The following is a 26418-nucleotide window of genomic DNA, read 5'->3' on the forward strand; positions in this document are numbered from 1 at the left end:
GGCAACAAACAAGCACAGTTTCACGCAGGGTGGATCACCTGGTTTAGGATGTGGACAGGCTACTTGCCTGTGGCAGCAGCGAGGGGGAGACAGCCACCCAGCAGGTGGGTGGCAGGGAGGGGCACAGGCCCACCCACTCCACTGCGCCCCGGCCCAGGGCCTAGGAGCAGCAATGCAGGCTGCTACGGCTCAGCAGGGGCTCTAGCCCAAAACACACCGGCCTTGGGGCCTTTAACAGCCCCCAATAATCCCTGGACCACTTCTGTTCTCTCCCTCGACCGGTACCTGAGTGTCGGGCTGAGTAGGCAGGGAGTCCAGGAGGGTCTCATCCCACTAGGGCGGTTCGGTCCAGTCCTCCGCAGTGTGTGGGTCTGCGGGCCTCAGCTGGGCTCCCAGTGCAGGCGGCGTCAGGCGCTGAGGCCGGATTGCAGAGTTGGGCTCGGCATGGGTCCCGGGCTGGCCCTCTGGTCGGAAGGTCGGCAGCCACTTCTGGTTCCTGGGTAGGGTCTGGAGCAAGGGATCAGGCTGGCCCCCTTGGTCCCCGGCATGGCCAACAAATGTAGGCGCACCGGGCCAGGCCTCAGCCTCCCCGGCATGGGGCTGGTAGTCGACCTCTACGCCCAGGAAGGTAGGAAGCCCTGGCCAGCCCTCAATCCCAGCCTCCCAACCTCTGGTCTCTCTGTTGGCTCAGCCGACTGCCTGGGCTTTAATAGTTCTGGGCCTGCCCCTTGGCTTCCAGTCAGGTGGCTGGCGGGGCCAGCCTTAGCCCAACATGGCAGCCGGAGGGTTCCTCCTCCTCCGGATCAATGGGCGGCCACTCCGGCCCACTACAGAGGCTATGAAGCCTGGAATCAGTATTCTCTGAGAAGAGGGCTTTCCCATCGAAAGATAAGTCCTGTATTGTAGACTGCAAGTCTAACAGGATCCCCAAGACCTGCAGCCAGGCATTATGCCTCATTACCACACCTGATGCCATGGTCCTGGCAGCCGAATCCACTGCATTAAGGGACACTTGCAGAGCTGTGTGGGCTATTGTTCTGCCCTCTGTAACTAGGGCGGCAAACTCCTGCCTGTCATCCTGGGGAAGCTGGTCACGAAATTTCTCCATCGCTTGCCAGGTGTTGTAGGCATAGCATTGCCTGTTGGTTGGCAATGTGCAATAGCACCCCTCCAGTTGCATAGACCTTGCACCCCAACAGGTCCATGTACTTAGGGTAATTAGCCTCTGGGGTTGGACCTGGCTGCCCCTGCCCCTCTTTTTGTGCTGCTGCCTGGACCACGATTCAGCCTGGTATGGGGTGCGAATAAAGGTGTTCGTGCCCTGACTGGGGGACGTAATATCTCCTTTCACTGCCCTTGAGTGTCAGGGATATGGATGCTGGCATCTGCCACAATGCATTAGTAATTTTTGCCACAGTTTTATTAAGTGGCAGGACCAGTTTGGCCAGGGCATCCTCAATGAGAATGTCCACCATCAGGTCGGACTCCTCAGTCACCGGATCTACTGGCACCCCTAGGTTTGCTGCGAGCCGACAGAGCAACTCCTGGTTTGATCTGGTGTCCTTTGCTGGCATAGATGGAGCCGGGTCTGCCAGGGCCTCATCTGGAGACAACGAGGACGATGATTCCGGACCTCGAACTGGTTGCTCCATCACCACTAGTGCAGGGTCCAGCTGTTGCGGCACTACCAGCTGTTGCTGGAGATCAGCGTGTGACCCTCCTAAGTCGGTGTGCTCCTGTGGACTGGCCCCTCTGGGCGATGGTGGAGCTCTGGACAATGAGGCGGACGGTGTGGACCATCTGTAAGACCCACTAGCCGAATGGGGAGGCGGCATCGGGCCCTGCCATTGGTGGTAGGCCCAAGGTGTCCAAAAGGGCCAGGACTGCTGTGCCTGTGGGGGCTACATCTCTTCGAACCCCTGTGGTATCGGTCGGTGTTGGGAACAAGAGCGGTACCGTGACAACAGGTGGGATGAACCTGCAGAACATAGGGATTCTGCCTCGGATTCGGAGGACAGCTCCGACGCCAACCACGGTGGTGCCGTGGAGGGCTGCTCCTGTATTACCACTATAGTACTGTACTTCACTATAGACTTCGGCTTTCTGGCGTGGGTACAGGGTGCAGCTGTGGCAACTGTGGTATCAGAATGCCAAAAACCATCTGGTGCTGCGGCACCAATCCTGGGGTCCCAGCAGGGGCTGCTGGCACTGGATCTGTCGGTTCTGGGGCCTGATCTGGAGCTGTTGGTGTCAGGGCCTGAGCCAGAGGCGTTGGTGCCGGTGCTGGTGTCAACATGGCTGATGGAGCCGCCGGCCTCACAGGTGCTGGCAGTGGGTACAGTGCCGCAGATGTCCCCGGAGTGGGAAACAGTGCCGCCCCTACTGCCTCCGAGAGCAGTGCTGAGCGGTCACCCAGCACCTTAGGCGCTGCCGTTGGTGCTGGTACAGGTTGACCCCTTGTAACTGGTGCCGGCAGCAACGGCTGGTCTCCTCATTGCCAGTGCCAGTCAGGGTCCTGGAGGCGGGGAAGTCACTGGTGCACCCAAGGCTCCCGGTACCGAAGTCAAGAACCCTTCCAAGGAAAGGGGCGACAGAGGTGAGACTGTCAACTCTATCAGTTCATAAGCCAACTTGAACGTCTCCAGAGTGGAGGGGTAATGGGCTGGAATAGGCATTGAGCTTCGCGCCCGGTGCGAGTCTGCCTTCCTCTTCAGTGATGAGGATGGTGTCGGAGAACATCTATGCCGGTGGCCAGTCCCCATAGGCCTTTCAGCCAGGTGTCTCCCTCTGGAGTCCTTCACCCTTTTCAGTGCCGCAGACTGAGATCGGTGCCGCGGTGCCATCTTCTTCAGTACTGAGGTGCGGGAGGGGCCAGAAACTTCTTTTGAAGGCATGGATTGAAGTGCCGATTTCATGAGAAGTAACTTTAGACGGGAATCCCTTTCCCTCTTAGTGCGAGGCTTAAAACTGCGGCAGATTTTGCAGGAGTCCGTGAGATGAAATTCCCCCAGACACTTAAGGGGTCTCCTTAGGGCATAGGCTTAGCACAAGCCACATAAGGCTTGAAGCCCTGCAGGCCTGGCATCACCGTCCCCCAGCGGGGGGTAGGGAGGAGAGAGAAAGGTGCAAACGATCTACTAAATACCTAACAACTACTTAACGAACAAAGAACTGCCAATGGGCAACAATTAACTAGCTGGGATCTGCACGAGACAGTAAGCTCCACTCCAGGGGGCGACCTGCCGGCCTGACGGGTACCACTGGGGAAAAAATGCTCCAGGAGCCATGCATACAGCATGCACACACCTCATTCAAATGCACATGAGCAACCGCTCGAAGAAGCATAATCACTTCTCTAGATCTGCTGGCAATGCTCCTCCTAATATACTCTAATATGCCATTAGCCTTCTTGGCTACAAGCTCACACTGTTGACCATATCCAGCTTCTTACCCACGATAATCCCCATTTCCTTTTCTGCCAAACTGCTGCTTAGCCAGTCAGTTCCCAGCCTGTAACAGTGCTTGGGATTGTAATAGGACAGGTATGTCCAGCCCCCTTTGAGGCAGGGTGTTGTGACTATCAGAGTCCTCAATACATGCTACACCCCGTGAGTGGTACCAACCCCAGTACTTTCATACAAGAGTCTGGCCTTGTCACCAAAGTCAGTAGAAGGGCCCAGCAGCCTAAGTCAATAGTAAGTTCTGGTTCACCAGGCAATAAGATCTTGCAACTGAAATCAATAGCAATCCCGTTTGTGGGGAAATAGGGCCCAGCGGCCCGAGTCTATAATAGCACTAAGGCCTTGCAGCCAATGTCAATAACAATCCACTATTCGTAGGGCAATAGGGTCCAGTGGCCCAAGTCTACAACAGCCCCCAGCTCACAGGGCAGTGAGGCCTGAGAGCCAAAGTCAATAGTTCCAGCAGTAGTGTCCCCCTCAAGTATAATGAAGGTGGTGTAGGGGTACCTGGGCCCTCCCTCTCAATCGGGTCCCAAACCAGGACTCTATCAGTGGTGGGTGTGTCCCACCATTAGCTCAGTGGGGAATCCTCCTGCAACACGCTGAGCTCTCGGCGGGCTCCAGCTCCCCAACCTAGGCTACTTCCTATCTGATTCACAATCGTCAGCATCTTCCCCACTTGCCTCCTCCAGACTTGGAGCTGCCCTGGCCGGTTTCCACTGGCTGGCCTCCGCTGCACCAGCCATCTGCTGCTCCTCCTTCTCCTAAGCTCTGGCACTGGCTCCTTCCTCTGTGGTGGTCAGCCCAGACTAAGCTGCTTCACTGGCCTTTATACTGGTCCTTCAGTTGGAGCATGCCCAGTAGGCTGTGGGGGAGGGGATCTCTCAGGCAGGTAGGCCTGGTTAAACATTACAGGCCCAGTGCAGGGTTGGTACACCCTGTCACAGGGATTCTTCCATCCCAAGTGCAGAACTCTACACCTGTCCTTGCTGAACTTCATCAGATTTCTTTTGGCCCAATCCTCTAATTTGCCTAGGTCACTTTGGATTCTTAACTTGCTAGCAAGAATTATGTGGGAGACCATTTCAAAAGCTTTGCTAAAGTCAAGGTATATCATATCCACATGTCCACAGAACCAGTTACTTTGTCATAGATGGCAATCAGGTTGGTCAGGCATTACTTGCTCTTGGTGAATCCATGTTGACTTACTGATCACTTTCCTCTCTTCCAAGTGTTTCAAAATGGATCCCTTAAGAATCACCTCCATGATTTTTCTGAGGACTGAGGTGAGGCTGACCAGTCTAAAGTGCCCTGAATTGTCCTTGTTCCCTTTTTTCATGAAGAGCACTACATTTGCCTTTTTCCAATCATCCAGGATGTCCCCCAATCTACACAAGTTTTCAAAGATAATGGCCGAAGGCTCTGCAATATCTCCCAACTCCATCAGCACCCTCGGATGCATTAAATCTGGCCCCATGGATTTATGTATGTCTAACTTTTCTAAATAGTTCTCAGCCTCTTCTTTCTCCACTGAGGGCTGCCCACCTCTTTCCCATGCAGTGTTGTGTAGTGCAGTAGTTTGGAACTACTGTGACTTCAATCACTAGAAGTAAATTACTTAGCCCTAAATCTTGAAAATCCTAATTGAAATCAGTCCAGAAACTGGAAAACAAACCCTAGTAATTAAGGCCCTGATCCTCTAGGCAATGAGTCAATGGTAGAGCTATCATTGACTTGAGTGATGAAGCATTAAGACTTAGTTAAATGTCACCACACATGGGTCCTAGTCCATCAAAGAGTTCCACATAGATGGATTCCTATGTCCATGTGGAACTTCACCACAGTCAACAAGGCTGCATGAGAGGAAAGAGATTTGTCTACAAAATCAGGTATTAGGTATACGGATTATTAGTAGAGCTGTATGCAGATACAAAATTTGTATCTGCATTCATATCCACAAAAATGAACTGCAGATATCCACATTCACCTATGAGGACACCTGTGAATAAAGTGGATATCTGCAAATTTCCAGGGTTCTAGATACAAAATTGTTTCTGCATCTGTGTATGGAAAAATGAGCCACAGATATCCGCATCCATATTTGCAGATATATAGAGGATATCTGAGGATTTGCAGGGCTCTAAGTATCATAAATATAATATATACATACATCCTGAAATAGAGAAATATCACAAAAATTCTATCCCCAAAAATATTTTCCTGACATCTGTAACAGTTCAAAATTTATCTTTGAGAGTCACGCAATTTTATAAGAAAACATTCCTTTTAACAATCTTTTCCATTATAGTAAAATTTAAATGGAACACTTACTATAAAATTGAATTCAATGTACTTCATGCAAATAAAATGCTTCAACTAACAGGACTAAGAGTGTTTGGAAGAACTTGCCAACTGACAGATAATATACTTCAAATAATTTTTCTAATGATGTTTTTGTATTTAATGTGTTTTATTACAAATAATTTTATTCAGTGTTTGGCCAGATGTATCATTTAGCATATATTTTTTCATTTTGAATTCACAAATGAACACATTTTTTTTAAAAGTAATATGTATTTTATACCATTCACAGCCTGGTAAATGGAGATATCATATTGTTGGACTTAGCCCCCCATTCCTTTTAATTTTCCAGTTTACCTTAGAAAATAAAGCAAACTTCTTGTGTTGAAAAAGCAAGTATTTACAAACTAATTTTAAATATTGCTCACAGTAAGTAGAAACTGTTAAATAAAATTGTGGTAACATCCAGGGGCTTAACAAATGAAATAAAAGAGAAGAACATAAATATAATCTCAAAAGAGACTTGAAAGGCAAAGGCTAGTTTTAAAAGTGGTGCATTTAAAAACAACTGTAAACTCTTCTCAAGTACTAAAGGTTTTTAAATGCCAGACCTATTTGACCCGGGAAAGTGCATAAATATAAAATGTTGTTTCCTCCAGAAAAAATCATAAATACACACTATGAAGATTATTATAATTCTCCAGCATTATTCAGAATTAAATTTTATGGCACTATATAGTTGATAATGCTGTAATAATCATATAAACATACCCACTCTGCTGCTGCCAGTTCCTTCATTTTCTTTGTGAAAGCCACTGCAAACCTAGTTAAATGAACAAAAATGGGTAGGATCATCTGCTTAAAGTCTTTAAATATAATAATAAAGGAGCACTTCAGAATAAAAGTATATCAAAACAAAGACTGAAAGCTGATAAAAATGATTAAAGTAAGATGGAAATGCAGGAATCAGAAATTCTATTTGTTTTGCCAAGTAGAGCTAAAGTGAGAATTTATTGCATTCACTGGAAGCCCACACATTGGGGATGCCCACTGACATTTATCCAGATTGACACCGTTGCCTCAAGGCTGCTCTTCCCAGTTCTGCTCTCAAGTTACAGTACACAGCTTTCTACCAAGAGAAGGATTCTGAACTCCAATACAGTTAAGGCATTTCTACACTTAACAGAGTGCAGCAGCACAGCTGTACCAATCCATCTGTGCCACTGCAGCGTGTCTGGTGAAGATGCTCTATGCTAACAGGAGAGAGGTCTCCCGTCAGCATTAAGAACCACCTCAGTGAACAGCAGAAGTTATGTCTGCAGGAAAAGCTCTTCCAGAACCAACACTATATGCATGAATACTTACCTTGCTATAACTTATGTTACTCGGCGGAGGTGGTTATTCACACCCCATAGCAACATCAGCTATGCTGACATAGGTGATAGTGTAGACATAACCCTCCATACTATAGCTGGCAGATCAACCCAGCCCAGCAATTTGCACTTCTTTATGTGAGTGTAACACCTTTTCCCCAGGACTGGTGCTAATGAGGCTAATTAAATGTGCTGGCAGTGTCCCATACTTAGCTTTTGATGTAAAAATGCACCATTAAAGGCAAGGAAGACTGGCTTTATAATGCTACATCCAGTTAATGTCTTTGTTCAAGCCCAGGGAAACATTATCAAATTTTCAGATGAATACTAATTCCACACACTCTCAGTAACTGATTAGAGAAATGAAAAAAACAGCAAGCAAATGGTCTGGTAGCACTTTATAGACTAACAAAACATGTAGATGGTATCATGAGCTTTTGTAGGCTGGTCATCTGAAGAAGTGGGCTGTGCCCACGAAAGCTCATGATACCATCTACATGTTTTGTTAGTCTATAAAGTGCTACCAGACCATTTGCTTGCTGGTTTTTTTCTATAACAGACTAACTCGGCTACCCCCTGAAGCCAGTGAAAGAAGAATGCCTACTTTTCTGTAGAAGAATGTCTACTTTTAAATCAATGATTGAGTGCCCAGGCAGAATAAAATGTTTCCCTCCAGGTTTATGTGATGTCTGATTTGTGTCCATTTATCCTTTGTTATAGAGACTGTCTAGTCTGGCCAATATAATGGCAGAGGAGCATTGCTGACACATGTTGGCATAGATCACGTAGAGGATGTGCAGTTATACAGGATGTGAGCCTCTTATGTTGTGGCTTATGTGGTTATATCCTTGGGAGATAGGCCAGTCCTCGCCTATAGACAAACCTCTAACCCAAAACAAATACTTTCCAGCAGTCACAATCATACTTCAGATACATTACCCAGGAACATACCCCTGTAACAAATCCCATTGCCAATTCTGTCCACCTATCTTTACAAGTGACATCATCACAGGACCTACCCACATAAGCCACATCATCGAAGCTCATACAACTGCACAATTCTGTTTTATTCACTGTTAGTGCTTATACTATACTCCCATAGTATCAATGGGTGAAGTACACTAGAAAGTTATAGTCACAAAAATGCTCTTTCACTAAGAACTGTTAATGTTATAATTTGTTAATGTGAAGTCACAATCATTCATCAGAAGTCATAGTGCTAAATTATTATATTTATTTTCACAGTCTCAAGCCTGTTTCCGTGCAGTTGCTCGGTGGCATCTGCTCTACATCATTACAATGCAGTCCACATATACAATTTGACAGTTTAAAGATTATTAAAGCCTTTGAAAATGCTTGTTTTCTCAAGTTGCATATGCTCCCTTTCAAGTTTTTACAATTTTACTTTCAATACATCACATTAAAAAGCAGAAAAACTCTTGCTCCCAAGTCCACAAAGTTCTGTCAAATTGAAAATATACCCTGGAGGAGTACAACCACCATTTAGAGGAATTTGATTAAAAATGAAACACTCATTATAAAGCTAGACACAGTTCAATACTTTGTTTTATTGGAATTTGGTGGTATATTGTTCTGGACAAGTAATCTACAATTCATGGAACTTTTTACTTAGAATCCTGAAATCAATAATAAAAAAAATCAATCTTTATTTTAATAACTATGCAATGAATAATACTATGATAATACTAGCAGGGCAATCTGCTCACTGTAGCTTCTAGAAAATGGAATTATTTTTCCTGTACCAGAAAAAGTATTATGAACTCTACAATGCACATGGTAATGCATTTTGAAGCATTTAGAACAAATCCAACATAATAAAATACATTTAAAATTCCTAAACTAATCACCACAACTCTGCATTGACTACCCATAGAACTTACTTAACATATGCAAAAGCTATGTTGCTGCAAGATTGCATATTCTCTAAGTACCAATACAGGTCACAATAGAGAAAAATAAGAAAAAAATAAAAGCCCAATTTTTATAAAAATGTTTCGTTTGCTTCAATCTAATGTTCACATTTAATATTTTTGTTTCAGCTGCACTCGCCTGTCTTTCCTTTCTCCTCCTTTTCCAAAGTTATTACCATAGGTATTTCTGAAAGGAAAATTGCAATGTAATATAAATGATATTCTAACTATCTGATTACAAGCAAGAATACATTTCTAAGGCCTTAATTCAGAGCCACACTGCAATATCTTCTTACCTATAAATCCCACTGGGACTTAAGCATATGCTTAAATAGTCTTGAGTCAAAATGTGAATTATAAATAAATGATGTTCTAGTGCAGGGGTCCAAAGTGGTGTGCTAAGATTTAACCCATCTGCCCTGGGCCACACCACTCCCCCAGGAGGGGGTGGGAAAGAGCTCTCTACACCGCACACTGTGCACCCGCTTGGTCTCCTGCAGGGAGGGGAGGAACAGCGCGAGCACGCTTCCCCAGAAGCCAGAGGAAGCATGGAGCCTTGGGACTTCCCCCACTCCCTGCAGGTAGCAAGTCTTGGCTCCAATCTTTTGGGGGGCACGATGCTGGATTGTCAGCACAAGCTGGGGTCAGGGTGGCTTGTGGAGAGTGAGGTTCAGGGAAATGGGTGAGGGGGAGACTGGTGGGTGACCTCAGGGTGTCTAGCCCTGTTAGGGGTGGGGTCCAGTAGAGGTTCAGTCAATGAGGCCCTTCGCCTTCCTGCCACAGACCTAGGTACCCAGCACCCAACTTGGCTTTGAGGCAGGAGGATTCCTCATGCATTTTCTCCCCTTAGAAATCCACACTGTTGCCCAGCCCCAGAGCTGCAGCCCGGGCAGCACTTGCCCTCTAGCGTAATGGTTCTCAAACTTTTTGGTCCATGGACCACCTGGCTCAATGCAAAGCTTTTCACGGACCACCAGCTGCTAATGGAAACTCAACATTAATTATATAATTTCAGCCGACCCATTTTGCTAGTTATGCAGCTGGGGGAATGGCAAATTTAAGTTATTAAACAGATTAAGCATTTTAAATTTCTCATGTTAATTTATCAAACTTCATTTTAAATAAAGTAAAATATTAACTTATATTCAACACAAAAAGTTCCAATGTTTTCTTTATTTATGGCCGGGGTGAGCAACTATCAGTTGAGGACCACACAAGTGAGATGCAAAAAAACTACTCTAAAACCCCCCAACCCTCTGAGCCTGACCCCATTACACCCCAGTTCCCAATTCCCCTATTTCCTCCTCATTCCTGCCCCCACTTCCCACACCCCTGGTTCCCACACCCCCACCCCTTCCATAGAGGGAGGTTCCAGCTCTGTGTGGGGTGCTTGTGCCACCCAGTGGAAGTGGGTGGGAAACTGGGGCAGTGCTTGGAGGTACCGGCGTGGACTCTCCCCACCACACTTCACACCCAGCCGCCCTACTGCCTTGTCACCCTCCAGCCCTCGACATCCCAGATCCTCACTGCTCATCTCACACATTGGTGGCTGCTCAGAGACAGTCCTGACCAGGCTCTGAGGGCAGGAAAGCTTGTTCCCAACCCCCTTCCCACACTTGCACATTCCCACATGCCGGCAGAGTTGGGGCAGGCAAAGCTGGGGCAGGCAGATCAGCAACAGCACAAGTTCAGGGGCAGGACCTCAATCATCCAGCTCTGTGCAAAATCCCTGTGCCACCTGGTGGAAGCAGGCTGGGAGCCGGGGGAGCTCTCAGAGGCAACAGGAGCAGACACTCCCACCCCACTGCTTCCTTCTTACCCAGCCCCTCCACATGTTGGCAGAGCTGGACCGGGCACAACAGCAGCACGCACACAGGGCAATGGAACCTCAATCCCATAGGTGGGGAGGAGGGAGAGAGGGAAGCCTCCAGGCTCTGCAAAGGGTCCTTGTGCCACCCAGTGGAGGTGGGTGGGGAACCGAGGCAGCTCTCTCAGACACTGGGGGCGGATGGAAGTCGGGGCTTCCTTCACTCCCCCCCCTCCTGTGTACCCAGAAGCTGTAGCTAGTGCTACAAGCCTTGCAGCTGTGCAGGCTCCGGAGAGAGAGGCTTGAGCTCTTCTCTCTGCAGACTGTGCATGCCACTGAAAAATTGGCTCACGTGCTACTTACGGCACACATGCCGTAGGTTGCTGACCCCTTCTCTAGTGATTGGTTTACTGGGACTTGTACCCAAGCACAAGAGCTGATGTTAATACACTTTTCTGAACTGGAGTGTAAAGCCTCAGTTCATTCATGTATTTAAGGAATGTGTCTAATTTTTAAGCATGCAAATAGCACCTTGGCTTAAGTGGAGTTACTCAGGTCTTAAATTTCAGCACGGGCTTAGAAGTACCTTGCAGCATCAGGGTGTATAGACCCAACCCTTCAGTGAGCTCCATGTGGACCCATCCTGACATTCATGCAAAGATCACTTGTAAGGGCTTTTAAGCTCATTCTGCCTTATTTATGCTGAGTAGTACAGCCGCCCTTACTTGTTGAACAGTCCCACCAAAATCATGTTTTATTTGAATGTCAGTGGGATGACTCTCAGAGGAAAGCCCTGCTCAACATGAGTAAGGGTCATTGAATTTTAAAATACAAATACAAATAAAAATGCACATGATCCTGAAATGTTTTGATTTCCAATGCATGAAATGAAAGAACCCATTAAAAGCCTGACTCCGAAGCCCACTGATGTCAATGGAAAGATTCAGATTGACAAAGAGATACATATTTTTGCAAGAGAAAAGACAGATCTCAATGCAAACTCAGTACCAGTCTACCATTAAAGAGCAATACGCTTCCACCATAGGGGTGGGCAATAATTTTGGAAGGGGGGACACTTCACAGATTTCGGAAGTGGCCTTGCGCTGACCCAGAACGGGTGGGGTTGAGAACTACCCTGCTGGTTACAGTGACCTTATTTTCTGCAGCTAGTAAGAGCAGTTTAATTTAAATTATGAAACAGATTAAGCATTTTAACTTTCTCATTTTAACTTTATCAAACTTCATTTAAATAAAGTAAAATATTATGTCCAACACAAAAGGTTTCAATGTTTTCTTTATTGATGGGAGGGGTGGGGAACCCTTTTTGGGTCAGGTCACTGACCCACAAAAAAATCAGCTGGGTACCACACAAGTGAGAAGCAAAATCTCCTCTCTCAATGCTTACTGATGTGGCCCCAACTGAGACACCTCACTCCCCTGGTGCCCCAACCTCACAGGGTGAAGGGAAGAGGGAAACTGAGTTTCAGGGCTTCCTAAAGACCAGATTTACTTTCCTGGGGTTCTGGATTTTATGGACCTCCTTAGGCTCTGGTGTATGGACAAAAATAAGGGGTACAGTGCGTGAGACAGGGCGGCCAGCAAGTAGGATAGGGATGGGGTGCAGGATCTGGAAAGGAACTGGGCTGCAGATACAGGCTAGGAGTAGGGTGTCTGGCCAGGTGGAGTAAGCAGGAACAAGGGAGGGTGCAGTGTGTGGCCAGGAGAGAGGGTGAAAAAACAAGGGAGGGTGTTGGAGCAAGCTGGGGATGCTGGATCTTGGGGGGAGGGAAGTGGTGGGACTGGGGTGCGGGTGGGGGGCTCTGGGCATGAGGGGGAACCTTACCTGATTTCATACTCTCTTGAAGCAATAGCTGCAGCCACCCTGAACTGTCCGCCCCGGAGGGAGGCCCCGCTAGTACGGCCACGTAGTCCTGGAAGCCGGAGGCACCACTGCCATGGCCACACGGTTTGGGGCCAGGCCCGAGGAACCGCATTCACACACCTCCCCGGATGCCAGAGGCACGACTGACATGGCTAGGTGGCGTGGGGCAGGCCCCAGAGGTGCCACTACTGGGTGGCCTAGGGCCAGCCCTGGAGGGGCCACTGCATCAGCCTGGCATCCCAGGGCTGGCCCTGGAGGGGCTGCTGCTGTGTCCTGGGGTCAGCCCCGGAGGCACCATTACCACGGCATGGGGCCAGCCCGAAGGTGCTGCTATCATGGCCAAGTGGCCCAGAGCTGCCCTGGGGCCAGACCCTGAAGCACTTCTACTGCTGTGGTAGTGGCGCCTCCAAACGCCGGGGCTGGCCCCAGATCGCATGGCCATGAAAGCGGCGCCTCCGGGGCTGGCCCTGTTGCGAAGCCTCAGCTCCAGCACTGCCTTCTCTGCAGTGGCCAAGTTCACCCCCCACTCCTCTGCACACGGGGCCTGTAATTGCCTCGCAGGCTGGATCAAAGCCCAAAGCGGGCCGGATCCGGCCCGGTGAGAGGCTTCTGCTCACCCCTGTTCCAGAGACTGTCTTAAAAAAAGTAAACCTATTATTTTCAAAAAATGAATAATAATAATAATAATACCCTCCCTTTACACACATATATCTGATCACATACAAATTAAACATGCTAGGTATTATTTTACTGCATTATAAGATTATTGTGCCATTTACCAGTCCTATAATATGATTTCCTCCTCGCATGCACACATCCACTATTCTTGGGAACAGTTGTGGTTTAGATAATTAGGCCACAAGTTCCATTAACTTTTAATTGGACTTGAACTCCTAACTAACACAGAAGCTTTTGAAAATCCTACTGGAGGAAATCAGGGCCCTTCCTCCAGTTCCCTGTATGACTGGAGCAAGTCATTAACATGGACAAATAGCACAGTGGTGACTACAGTATGTTTCCACATTTGATTTTACAGAAGGTTTGCTCTATTCTCTTTGAAGTCTATGTCAAACTCCCAATAACTCTTGTGGGAACAGGTTTGGGCCTTAGTCAACACTAACCACAATATATATTTATTTTTTACTGATTAACAATAAACTTCTCCATAAACCCTACATTCATTGTTACCTGGCTTCTTCTAACACTGCTCCCATCACCCGGTGTTTCTCTTCATGTTTGATGTCTTCATTTATATCCGTCCCACCGAAGATGATTCCAAAAGGAATTCTACTACCTGCAAAATGAAAATAGACAAGAGAAGCAAGCAAGCTATATGTAATAAGATAAGGACTTGAAGAAAGTACTGGTGAATAGCACTGGTGAAAATGAGATGATATTCCTAAAATAGTATGTTTCCAAGCTATATTCGTACACTCATAAGCACACTCCTTTCATAACAACTGGGTAAGCCTAAATGTTAATGAGATTGTACAATATGTGTACTCTATTACATGCATGCCAGTCTATTACTTACCTGTAAGGTTTTCTCAAGCCTTGCCTATACTCAGCCAAAAAGCTGCTGCAATAAATAGCTGATTGGAACAGCCTGAGTTTCCATACTCAGCTGCTTTTCAAGCACTTTACAAACACTGGTTGAACCAGTTAATTGCAACGTTTGACAAAAGGATTTTAGTCCATCATAGTGTCTCCTTAGAGAACTGAAGATGCACTGGATTAACCATTCTGCTTAACTCTGCCCTACAGTACAGTGGCAGATCTAATTTACAGATTATCCAGAAGCAGCTTCTGCAAGCATCAATGCTTGCAACTACAGTTGTAAGAATTGTGTTTGGTGTGCCAACATGTTATTATATTGGGGCTGCTGTGAATAAAGACTTGTCAACACTCCAGTTTTTAGACAGAGGTATAGCTACACCAAAATACTGCACTGATGTAAAATCCTAGGCTATGTCTAGACTGCAGGCTTCTTTCGAAAGAGGCTCTTTCGAAAGAGCATCTTTCGAAAGATCGCGTCTAGACTGCAGGCGGATCTTTCGAAAGAGAAATCCGCTTTTTCGGAAGAGAGCACCCAGCGACTCTGGATGCTCTCTTTCGAAGACGGCCTCTTTACATTGAAGAATGCCTTCCTTCGAAAGAGGAACTTTCGAAGGAAGGCGTTCTTCCTCGTGAAACAAGGTTTACCGCCATCGAAAGAAAAGCGGCTTGAGTCTGGACGCAGGCTACTTTTCCCGAAAAAACCCCTGAGTCTGGACACGGCCCTACTCTAGACAAACTGCACTTCTGTAAACTGGGACTTGCATCACTACAAGTGCAGGGTGTCAAAGTTTACACCAAGGGCAGCTACACCTGCGCTTTAACATTGATGCTAAAGTCTTAATGTGAACATGGCCTAAAGATTACTTAGAGGGAAAAAATGGTGTTAAAAATGAGATTCCATTCTAATAGCATTTGTTTATTTGGAACCAGATGATTTTTAGTAAATAGCTACCAAAAACAAATTAGCACAGGATATTATCCTTGATTCTTGAAGCATTACAAAAGTATTGAAAACAATTAAGTGGTCAGTTTTAAACTTCAGTATGCTACAAACAACTAGCTGATTGTTGCTAATATTAATTTTAAATTCCAGATAAATGAGATTACACATTGGCAGAACAAAATGCATCCCCCTCTTCCAGTGTTGCTAGATACAGTTTATCAGGTCTGTCATCTAGACTATTGTTTTTTGTGGGTTTTATATAGAACTATGAAGTTCTATCCATTAGGATAGAGGAACCTTTATCAGCTGTCCATTGCCTAGGGTTTGTAGCTATTGATTATTAGCACTTTATGGCAGAGCTCTATCATTTTGACTCTAACGCACTATTATGTTTCATAATTGATAACCCATAATAGTGAACATTTAAAGAGGACTGCAAAGAGAAAATGGTGCAGTTCCATTCCCTCTCCCTCCAAAAAAGTGATTTTATTTGCTCCATGTTTTTACCTTTGGATAGCAGTGGGGTCAATGATTCAGCAGATGGCACTCTTTCCTCTAAAGATTAGACCAATGTACAACATGTCATTGGGAACAGTGTGCTTCTGAAGACACCATCTTTTGGAGGAAAAAAAACTAAAGCCCTGAATATTTATTGTTACTTTAAAACTAACAAAACTAACATTTTTTACAAGATTTAGACTGTTACCACAGTGTTCTGGCTAATGTCCAATTTACTCAATTCCATTCTTCCTACCAAAAATTCCCCCTGCATTTTCAATTGAATATGGTATTTTCACCTCTCAAAATGTTATATGCACTGTCAAAATCACTCTTGTATTTTTAACTCAGAGCTAACTGTTTTTCCGTAGTGATTGAAGTAATACTTATTTTTAAAGTGTTTTGGGGGTTTCAGGTAGAAAGGTACTACAGAAATGCAACTTACTTCTAATATTTTATTATAGAGCCCCATCTTGCAGCCCTGTCTTGTGTAAGATATGACTTAGGGCAGGCGGGGATGGGGCAGAGGATTAGGATTCAGCAGAAGGTGCAGGATCTGGGAGGGGTTGTGACTTGGGGCAGAGGTGCAGGGGTTTGAGCTGTGACCTGGGACAGACAGTTGGGGAGACGAAGGAGGTGAAGTGCCAGGTGTAGGCTCTGGTTGGGAGGCCGCTTACTCTAGATTGTGCTGGGAGTGGTAGCAATGTAAGGAGACCCCCACCCCTTTGCACCAAGATGCACATGACCTTAGCAGCCGGCTGTTTTGTGCAGTGTGTGGCGGTGCAGCAGGCAGGGAGTCTGCCTGAGGGTCCTGCAGGGCCATGGAATTGTGATATGCCAGATATGAAGGTTTGGAGGGCCAGATCCAACACACAAGCTGTATTTTGCCTGCCCCTGAAATAGATGTTACTGTAAACATGCACGCCAATTATTAAATTTTTGAAACCAATTACTATCTCTCTCCCACATTCTGGGCTTTTGGGGTTTTTTTTTTCCATTTCAAAGCTCAATAATCCATCCAAGATTTGTCAGCTCAATCATTCTGATAACCATATTAGTGTATTTTCTCTGTAGATTTCTATTTCATTTTTCAATATAATTCTGTTCGCTATTGCAGCTGCCTATAGGAACAGTGCAACTATGATTCATTTAGATTAGTAAGATTTTCCTTTATCGGATAAGTAGCAAGGTTTCAATTCATTTTGGATTTTAGGGTGCGGTTTTGAAAAGTACTTAGCATTAACTGAATTTGACTTCTGTACAAATTAGCCAAACATTAATCACTTTTGAAAATCCAACCTTATCTTCACTTCTTCACCTACAACAGTATGTTAGATCAATCTTAGCACCTTTCATTAGCCTTTGCTGTAACTATTTTGTGTCCTGCAACACAATAAAAATTACAGTACACAGATTAAGATGATTAATTATTTCTTATTTATATTCCAGAGTTCCCAATCTGAACAGGATTCCATTGTGATGGACACTGTGCCAATGCATACTAGCTGTAATAAATTAAGCTTTGAAACACTCATAGTATCTGAAAGGTGGAGACTTTTAGGACCTGAAAACTAGAGTTATTTCCAGGTCTATTGCAAGTAATCAATTATCTACATTTGACCAAATATACAGGCTTGGACGATCCAAACATGATCTCAAGAAGGGGGCGATATATATTTCCAATTTCAGTTGGGGCCTCAGTAATTCAGGAAGCCAATGTTGCTCATGTCATTAATGGCAGACTAAAATTTTGTTCTACTTCGCCAGTTATAATGGAAGATTTTATTATTTGTCAGCTAACATGCTGTCTCCTGCAGTTTAGCTGGCATGACTGACAACTCAAAGTTATTTCATGTCTAGAAAACATGATTCATTTTTCAACAGAAAATCAAATTAGCCTTTCTCCTTTCTTCTGTTTGACCTCTGCTATACTTAGCCAAGCTATTATCATCCTCTGAAAGAGCACATTTATTGAAAGTATCTTAAAGTTACTGTAATGCTCTTATCTTACTGTAGTAAAAATATTTAATTATAAAACACACAGTGTCCTTTAAAAGTACAGTTACTTATTCCTCTGTTCTGAACTAGGCTCCCCCCACAGAGAAACATTTTAAATGTTTATTAACATTTGTTGAAATGAATAAAGAATAACTACATTATGCATGGGTTTATGTACATTTTCCATTTGTAGCTATTTGTCTTCATCCTGCTTACTTTCAGTCTCTTTCTTTTAAGGGTTATTTTAACTGCTAAATTGAAAGAGGATTACCTTGCAGAAGTCTGCCTCCTTTATAAAGATGAATGGCCAAGGCTGCTTCAAACTTCTCTGCAGAGATTAGATTTGCTATTTCAGATGGGTTCTCATAGCCAAAAGCATCCTTAAGACTGCATTTGTGACCCACAGCTTCTAGATGATCCCTTCATCACAAAATAAATAGAACAAATGGAAGATGATGAATATGAATATGCTGCAGATTTTCCAGTATGTTAAATTGCTTAATAAAAACATGTTTTGCTTAATAATTTTTGTCCCTAGATTCACCTTCCTTATGCAACCTGGGTTTGAAAATACTCTCCCATGAAAGCTCTTTTCTGATATCTCGTCCTTTTAATCTTTATTTAACAGGTTCTGTGCCAATGTTCCCTTGAATCTTTTCCATCCATGTGCAGATTTTTCCATTCATATGTGGAATAAAGTTTTATGTGCACCAAGGCATGTGCAAATGTGCACAACCACTACATAACCACAACATAAGACAAGCTTTGTGCACTCTGCAAATCATTGGAATCTTTCCTGAGTGGCTACACAAGTACAGGGAACACTGGAGTGTGCTTTCAGTAGTAGGATCTTCTAAGGCACTGAGAATTATCAGCCTAATTTGAAATCAGTGGAAGTTGAAAACATTCAGCATATGTATGGATCTGGTTCCATGAACATGGTCCAATGCCCTTCAAATCACTGGAAAGAGTTCCTTTGGTTGCTATGTCTGTATTTCTTAGCCCCCTGAGGGCCTGATCCACTGGAGCTTTGAGATAGTGATGTTAAATTGAGGTTATTTTAGTAATCGAATAGTCGATAGAATTGTTATTGATTACTTGATTACTCAACAGGGGAAGGTGTCCCAACTTGTACCAGGACCAAACCCCATTGTGGCTCTGCAATGTAAAACACAGTTGAAGCTAGGGTTACCAGGTGTCCGGTATTGAATCGGACAGTTCTATATTTTTGCCTCCTGTCCAGTAAAAAAAATTCTGAAAATACTGGACACCTAAAATGTCTGGTACTTTGATTTTTTCCCAGCCAGGAGGCGAAAATCCCATGCTGTCTGGCTCAATACGGAGGCAGCCCAACAACCATAGTACTTACCGGGTTCCACAGGGGAGCTGTCCAGCCCCACACAGGCTCAATTCAGGGTTAGGGTAAAAAAGCATCCCCACACGTTTTTTAAAGGGACCACGCTGTTTTGGGGTTTTTTGTTTTGTTTTGTTGCTTAACAACTCTCCGAGGTCTTCTTTTTTTTCAGTATTTTTTCTTTAAAACCATCTGGCAACCCTAGTTGGAGCCAGGCATCCTGCTCCCTGACTCCTACTGAATTTTAAATTGCAGAACTACGGCGAGGATTGGTCTCCAACCCAGTGTGAGCAGGGACTGAACCGGGCTGGGGACCTGGCTCCTAAATTGAATAGGAACGGTGGGGGAGCAGACAGTTCAGTTCAGTCTCTGTTTGCACTGGGTCAGGGTCAAAACCTTGCTGTGGCCCTGCAATATAAATTGTAGTAGGAGACAGGGGGCAGGCTGCCCAGCTCCTACTCTTTTACGTTGTAGAGCCGCAGGCACTGAGAAGGCCTGCCTGTCCTGTCAATAGCAGTCCATGTCCATTGGAGGTCTCAGCTCCCTGCTGGGACCCTTGTGGACAAGAGCTGCTGCCCACATAGCAGCCACTGTCTGCAGCACCTAGCCACGGATAGAGCTGCTCTACAGCGGCAGCCTCTGGCTGCAGAGGATACCAGCAGGAAGTTGGGACCCTCACCGACAGGGGCTGCTGCCTGTGAAGCAACCCCTGTCCTCAGTGTCTGGCCCCTACCCTTTCCTCTTTCCCCCTCCTGCTCCCTCTAATAGAGGCATTGGGGGGGAAGGTGAGAGTGGAGGCAGTGCTGGGGGAACCGGCTTTTAGGCTGGTTCCCCCATAGCACCAGGTCCTTCTGCCCCTGCCTTGCTGCCTGTGACAAAGCCAGTGAGGTACCCAAGCAGTCCCACAGAGATGGTGCTGGGGAGAAAAATCGGTTTTTAAGCCAGTCTCCTCCCAGCACTGGATTCTGCTCCCTCCCTTGCTGCCTCTTTCTGAGAGACATCTCTAAATCTAACAACATTCTTCCAGTTAAAGTCCTGAGTGAAAAGACTTTTAAAGTCAACGGAAAAACTTCCACGGATTACAACAGGTTTTGCACCAGCAATCTATTTATTATCAGTGAGATTTTACATCTCTCCTCCACCTCTGAAACTGAGATTAATTCACAGTTTAGCAATTGTCATTAGCTAGTGGAAGAACATGTCTATATTTTAATAGAAACTTTCATAGTGTATCAAAAAAAAATAAAACATGAAGTGTTTACATTTCCAGCATCATAAAAAGAATGCTACAGTTTTTGCAGTCATTAGATAGTGCTTCAGTGGTTTCATTTCTCATCTGACTATTAATTATTCTGGCGTTAAAAAAGCACGAATTCAATAGCTTCTTGAATATTGTTCTTTTTCCTTTCGCTGTTCACTTCACAGCCTCCCAAAGAATGTAATTATCTGTCCTGGAGAAGTTAGTCACCAGTGCAGAAATTGCTGCTAAAAATATTATAAAATATCTTGAGGCCCTGGAAACCTTATTAGTACTATAACAGACAAAGCCTTATTGGCACAACATATGGTCCTGTATTTCTCCATTATACTGAATAGGAATTAATTTTACTTAGGGTTTCACTATTTGAAATAAAACTAATACATTAAAGTAAGCATTAATAAATAATAAAATACAGCCAGATTTCAAGGCCTTTATTCACATTGTTGAGCAATTATTCATATGAGCAAGTCCCATGTATTTCAGTCAAGTTGTTTATGTAAGTACCTCTTTGCCAATGTATGAGGTTCACAATTTGGCCCTAATTAAATAATAATGCACTTGCAAACCCCACAGCTGTAGAAATGCATTCTCTTGGGCAAGCAATTGGGATGCTCATGCACACATTTCACACATTCTCATGTGCTCATTAATTTGTCTGAAAGAATTTTTTTCCCCTTCAGTATTCCAATTAGCATACATCATGATCATGTACAAGCAATATGTCTGCATGTTGCAGTTAATTTGAAAATAACTCCCTAGCATCACACGCCAAGGACTTCAGAACCCAATAAACTCAGCTAGAAAATGTGAGCTGAAGCTATCTTGTCTAACTACAAGGTGATATTTCCTTTTGTCTTCAATGACCATGGTTTAATTCCCACTATATAAGGGTACGTCTCCACTAGCCCCCTAGTTCAAAATAGGGAGGTTAATGAGAGCAACCGAAATTGCTAATGAAGCAATTAGCCTGCGCTTGATTAGCATATTCCCGGCTGGTCGCCATTTTGGAAACTGACTAGCCCAAAGTAACTGCCTGCATCCACACGTGGCAGCGAAGCAGGATTCCGAGATAAACCCCTTAGTTCAAATTAACTGTTACTCCTCATGGAATGAGGTTTAACAGTTAATTCGAATTAAGGGGTTTATCTCGGAATCCCGCTTCTCAGCTGCGTGTAGACACAGGCAGTTACTTTGGGCTAGTCAGTTTCCAAAATGGCGACCGGCCGGGAATATGCTAATCAAGCGCAGGCTATTTAAATCCCGCGCTCATTAGCAATTTCGGTCACCCTCATTGGCTTCCCTAGTTCGAACTAGGGGGCTAGTTAGGGTACGTCTACATAACTACCATGCTAAGGGACCCAAATGCAACATACTAAAACCTGACATGATTAAACACTTTTCTTGTATAGGTTGAATCTCCATCCGGCACACTCTAATCCTGCAACATACATGATCTAGGATGATTTTAGTTAGCCAGATATCCACTTGTCATAAGTGTGGCCAAATTTCCCACAGTCCCCTAATATTTGTTTACAGCCACCCGTGTTGGCTCTCGGTGTTCTGTGCTGTTATTTAGCACTAATATATATATAATGTCCTGTGGGATGACAGAGTGATGTCTTCACATCATCTGCATCCTCATGCCGCCGCTGCCACCCACCTCCATCCTCAGCTGCTTATTGTGGCTATCCTCGGTGCTGTTCCCTCTGGCCCTGGGCTACTCCAGCTCTAGTTTCACACTCTAGGGGGCTGCACCACCAGGGAGGAGCTGCTGGGGCTGGGATCTCTCCACCATCCAAGCCTGAACCCCTGGGATGCACCACATCCCTCAGCCATTCCAGCCCTCCCCGGGCCATGCCAGGTCCTCTCTGCCATCTGAGCCCAATCCCTCCCAGATCCCTCACCCCATCCGCTGAGACCCCGTACCTCCAGCCTGCTCCTGCACCCTCCCCTGCTCTTGAACCTTCTTCCTGGCCAGACCCTTACTCCTCCCCCCCAGCCCATGCTTGTCCCCTTTCCCCTGGTCAGACGCCTACCCCCAGAGAGAAGGAAGTTGGTGAGTATAGCAAGCATGGTATGCAGCCCCCTAGTTTACCTCCAAAGGTCTTCTAAGAGCCAAATAAGCAATGGAAGTGTTGGTAATATTGTTAAGTGTAAGCATGGTTTTTATGCTTTATCTACTTATTTCATTGTGCCAATACAGTAAAATTGTGTAACAACACTAACACTTTGTTAGGCCCATTGCTCAGTGAAGAGAGAGAAACAATACCAGGAAACTCGGAAATGGCAGGTGTGTTTAAATGACTTGTTTCAGGCTTCACCAAGAAGCCTGATGATGAAGGAATGCCTAACATAGAGAATGCTAGTGGAAATGGGATAGGTTTAGATGTTAAAATAAAGAAAGAACAAGTTAAAATTACTTAGAAAAGTTGGATGTCTTCAAGTCACCAGAGTCTGATGAAATGCATCCTAGAATACTCAAGGAGTTGATCGAGGAGGTATCTGAACCTTTAGCTATCATCTTTGAAAAATCATCAAGACCAGAAAGATTCCAGAAGACTGGAAAAGGGCAAATATAGGGCCCATCTATTAAAAGGGAAATAAAAACAACCCAGGAAACTACAGACTAGTCAGTTTAACGTCTGTGCCAGAAAAGATAATGGAGCAGGCAATTAAGGAATTTGTCTGCAAATTATGTGAAAGAAAATAAGGTGATAAGTAGCAGCTAGTATGGTTTTGTAACAAATAAATCATGTCAAACAAATCTGATAGCTTTCTTTGATAGGATAACAAGTCTTGCAGGATAACAAGTCTGGTGGATAAGGGACAAGCAGTTGACATGGAATACCTAGACTTTAGTAAAACATTTGATACAGTGTCACATGACCTTCTTATCAATAAACTAAGCAAACACAACTTAGATGGGGCTACCATAAGTGGGTGCTGGATAATAATTACTCTCTGAGAATGGTTAACAGTTCATAGTCATGCTGGACGGGAAGAACAAGTGGGGTTTCTCAGAGGACTGTTTTGGGACTACTTCTGTTCCATATCTTCATCCACAATTTAGATGATGGCATAGACAGTATGATTATTAAGTTTGCAGATGATACAAGGCTGGGAGGGGCTGCAAGTGCTTTGGCGGTTAGGGTCATAATTCAAAATGAACTAGAGAAATGGTCTGAGGTAAACAGGATGAAGTTCAATAAAGACAAAGGCAACCTACTCCACTTAGGAAGGAACAATCCATTTCACACATAGAGAATGGGAAGCGACTGTCTAGGAAGGAGTATGGCAGAAAGGGATCTAGGGGTCATAGTGGATCACAATCTAAATATGAGTCAATAATGTGACACTGTTGCAAAAAAAAGCAAAACATGATTCTGGGATGCCTTGAAACAGGAGTGTTGTGAGCAAGACACAAGAAGTCATTCTTCTGCTTTACCCTGCACTGATTAAGTCTCAATTGGAGTATTGTGTCCAGTTCTGGGCACCACATTTCAAGAAAGATGTGGAGAAATTGGAGAAGGTCCAGAGAAGAGCAACAAACATGATTAAAAGTCTGGAAAACATGAGCTTTGAGGGGAGGCTGAAGAAATTGGGCTTGTTTAGTTTGGAAGGGTACGTCTACACTTGCTCCCTATCTCGAGATAGGGTTGCAAATGTAGTGTACCGAAATTGTTAATGAAGCGTGGGATTTAAATATCCAGTGCTTAATTCGCATAATTGCATCCAGGCGCCATTTTGAAATCGTGTTATTGCAAAATAAAACGCCCCGTGTAGCAGCGTTATTTTAAGAGAAAACCCTTCTCTTGAAATAACTGTTACTCCTCATAACTCACAGTTATTGTGAGAGAAGGGTTCTCTCTCAAAATAACACTGCTACACGGGGCATTTTATTTTGCAATAATGTGATTAGCAATTTCGGTACACTACATTTGCATCCCTATCTCGAGATAGGGAGCAAGTGTAGATGTACCTGAAAAGAAAAGCCTGAGACAGAACATGATAGCAATTTTCAGGTATCTAAAGGAGTCACAGGGAGGAGGGAGGAAAATTGTTCTCCTGGGCCTCTGATGATAGGACAAGAAGCAATGATCTTAAACTGTGGCAAAGGAGTTTTAGATTGGACATTAGGAAAAACTTCCTAACTGTGAGGGTACTTAAACACTGGAATAAATTGCTTAGGGAGGTTGTAAAATTTCTTATCACTAAACGTATTTAAGAGCAGGTTAGACAGACATCTATCAGGGATGATCTAGACTGTGCTTGAGGGCAAGGGTCTGGACTTGATGACCTCTTGAGGTCCCTTCCAGTTCTAGTGTTCTATGTTTCTATGAAGAGAGCTGATTAGCTGTAGGTTTATATAGGGTGTATCAGTATAGTCATATATTAAGCAGCACTGCAAACATTGTTCCGTTTGCCTTGTCAAAATAAAAATAAAGAGACCCACTAGCTAGAATATTGACCTCCTGTGGTTCAGCAAATCCTCTGATTCGGCATCCATCAGGTTTTGAGTGTGCCAGACTAGGGAGGTTCAACCTGTACATGTGGGACTTTATGGTGTTATCACTGGTGTTTAGTGTAATTTTAAAAGCTTTATCTAATCTACCCCATGGAGTTGCTATCAAAAAAGGTTCATCTTTTTTTTAAGATAGTTGTCCCTGTAAATCTGTAGAGATATTCAGTATACACTGTAAATCTGTAGAGATATTCAGTATACACTACCAGCTGCCCAATTTTATGGGCTCAGGATTACCCTGGATGTCCTGTTGGGTTTTTTTCCCCACATCAGAAGTAGCAACCCCATCTTCCAGCCAAGACTGAACCATGTCTTAATCACGTCAGAACACTGGTTCCCTAATCCTTTAGTTTTTGTAGTGCAGAAGTAGGATTTATTTGACTTGCTTTTCCCATGGAAGCAGCACAGCATGTGGCACAAAGAGCAACACTTTATTCAGACTGGATGAGAAAGGTGACAAAGGGAGAGCTCTCTGCAGAGCCTGGTCCAAAACTAGCTGATGGGCTACCCAGAACAAATTTCCCTACTCCCACTCGAGGGCTATGTCTACACTGCCAGGATTTTTTCGGCACAAGATATGCAAATCATGCTCTCATTTATATATCTTCTGCCAATCCTTTTTGCGGAACAGGTTTTTGCGATAAAAAGCCCCATATAGACAGGGCTATTTGTCTGGAAAAAAAAATCTTTTGCACAAGATCCCTTATTCCTCAAAAAATGAGATTTACAGGATCTTGCGAAAAAGGGTATTTTTCTGACAAATGGCCCCATTTACACGGGACTTTTTATCACAAAAACCTCTTCCGCAAAAAGGATCAGCATAAGAAATGCAAATGAGCATCCATTTGCATATCCTCTTCTGCAAGAAAAGGCAGTGGAGACATAGCCTAGGTGTTACATATTGAAACAGAGGGAACAATGGCAAAATCTGCCAACAGAGCTGATCCTGCCAGAAGAAAATCTAAGTGGAACAATGGTAGTCTTAATAGTAAATGGAAGGGTTATTTCCTTGTGATGTACTAAAAGACTGATTTTTGTGAAGGACACTCTTATTGAAGGATCTCAGCGAGGTAGCTGTGTTAGTCTGTACCTGCCAAAACAATGAAGAGTCCTAGACTCGTCGTTAGGGATGTTAGCTATCAGTTAATTGAATAGTCGAGTAACTGCATGAATTCTTATCGGTTACTCAACTATTCTATAGTCCCTGTGGATGGGCTGACAGCCAGTGCAATCTGGCCCCACTTCCAGAGAGCCCCCACAGCCTTGAGCTGCTGCCTCTGTAGCAGGCAACAATGCAGGATGCCAGGAACAATCCAGTATGCGAAGGGAGCCAGTTTTTAAAACCAGTTTTAAAAATAGAGGCAGCACTGTGGAATGGTAGCAGCCCCTGTCCACAGGATCTGAGCTTCCCACAGACAGAGGCTGCTGTGGAGTGAGGGAGGGAGTACGAAGACCAAGGGAGGCTGTCACAAAGCAGCCTCTTTCTGCAGGCCTGTCTACAGCTTCACAGCTCACAAAGGCAGCAGCGTG

At 44.6% G+C, this 26418-nt stretch overlaps 1 protein-coding gene across 7 annotated transcripts in view; it reads right to left on the minus strand.

The window, feature by feature from the left end:
* Positions 1–26418, minus strand: part of GLT1D1 (glycosyltransferase 1 domain containing 1) — a 150966-nt gene that overhangs the window by 108340 nt on the left and 16208 nt on the right. For 6 of the 7 annotated variants that reach the window (XR_012895997.2, XM_075898463.2, XM_075898460.2 and 3 more), the window contains exons 2-4: positions 18023–18171; positions 13944–14049; positions 6534–6585 (exon numbers count right to left, since the gene is read on the minus strand). Coding sequence is in view for 6 of the 7 variants with exons in the window: in XM_075898463.2 (XP_075754578.2) it covers positions 6534–6585; positions 13944–14049; positions 18023–18171 (307 nt within the window). In the remaining variant the exon portion in view is untranslated. Of the gene's footprint in view, positions 1–6533; positions 6586–13943; positions 14050–15762; positions 15870–18022; positions 18172–26418 lie in introns of those variants that run through there. The other variant, XM_075898465.2, reaches the window with a different exon arrangement.

This window comes from Pelodiscus sinensis, chromosome Z (genome assembly GCF_052426305.1).
Source record: "Pelodiscus sinensis isolate ZL-2025 chromosome Z, ASM5242630v1, whole genome shotgun sequence".
In the NCBI taxonomy this organism is placed as follows: domain Eukaryota; kingdom Metazoa; phylum Chordata; order Testudines; family Trionychidae; genus Pelodiscus; species Pelodiscus sinensis.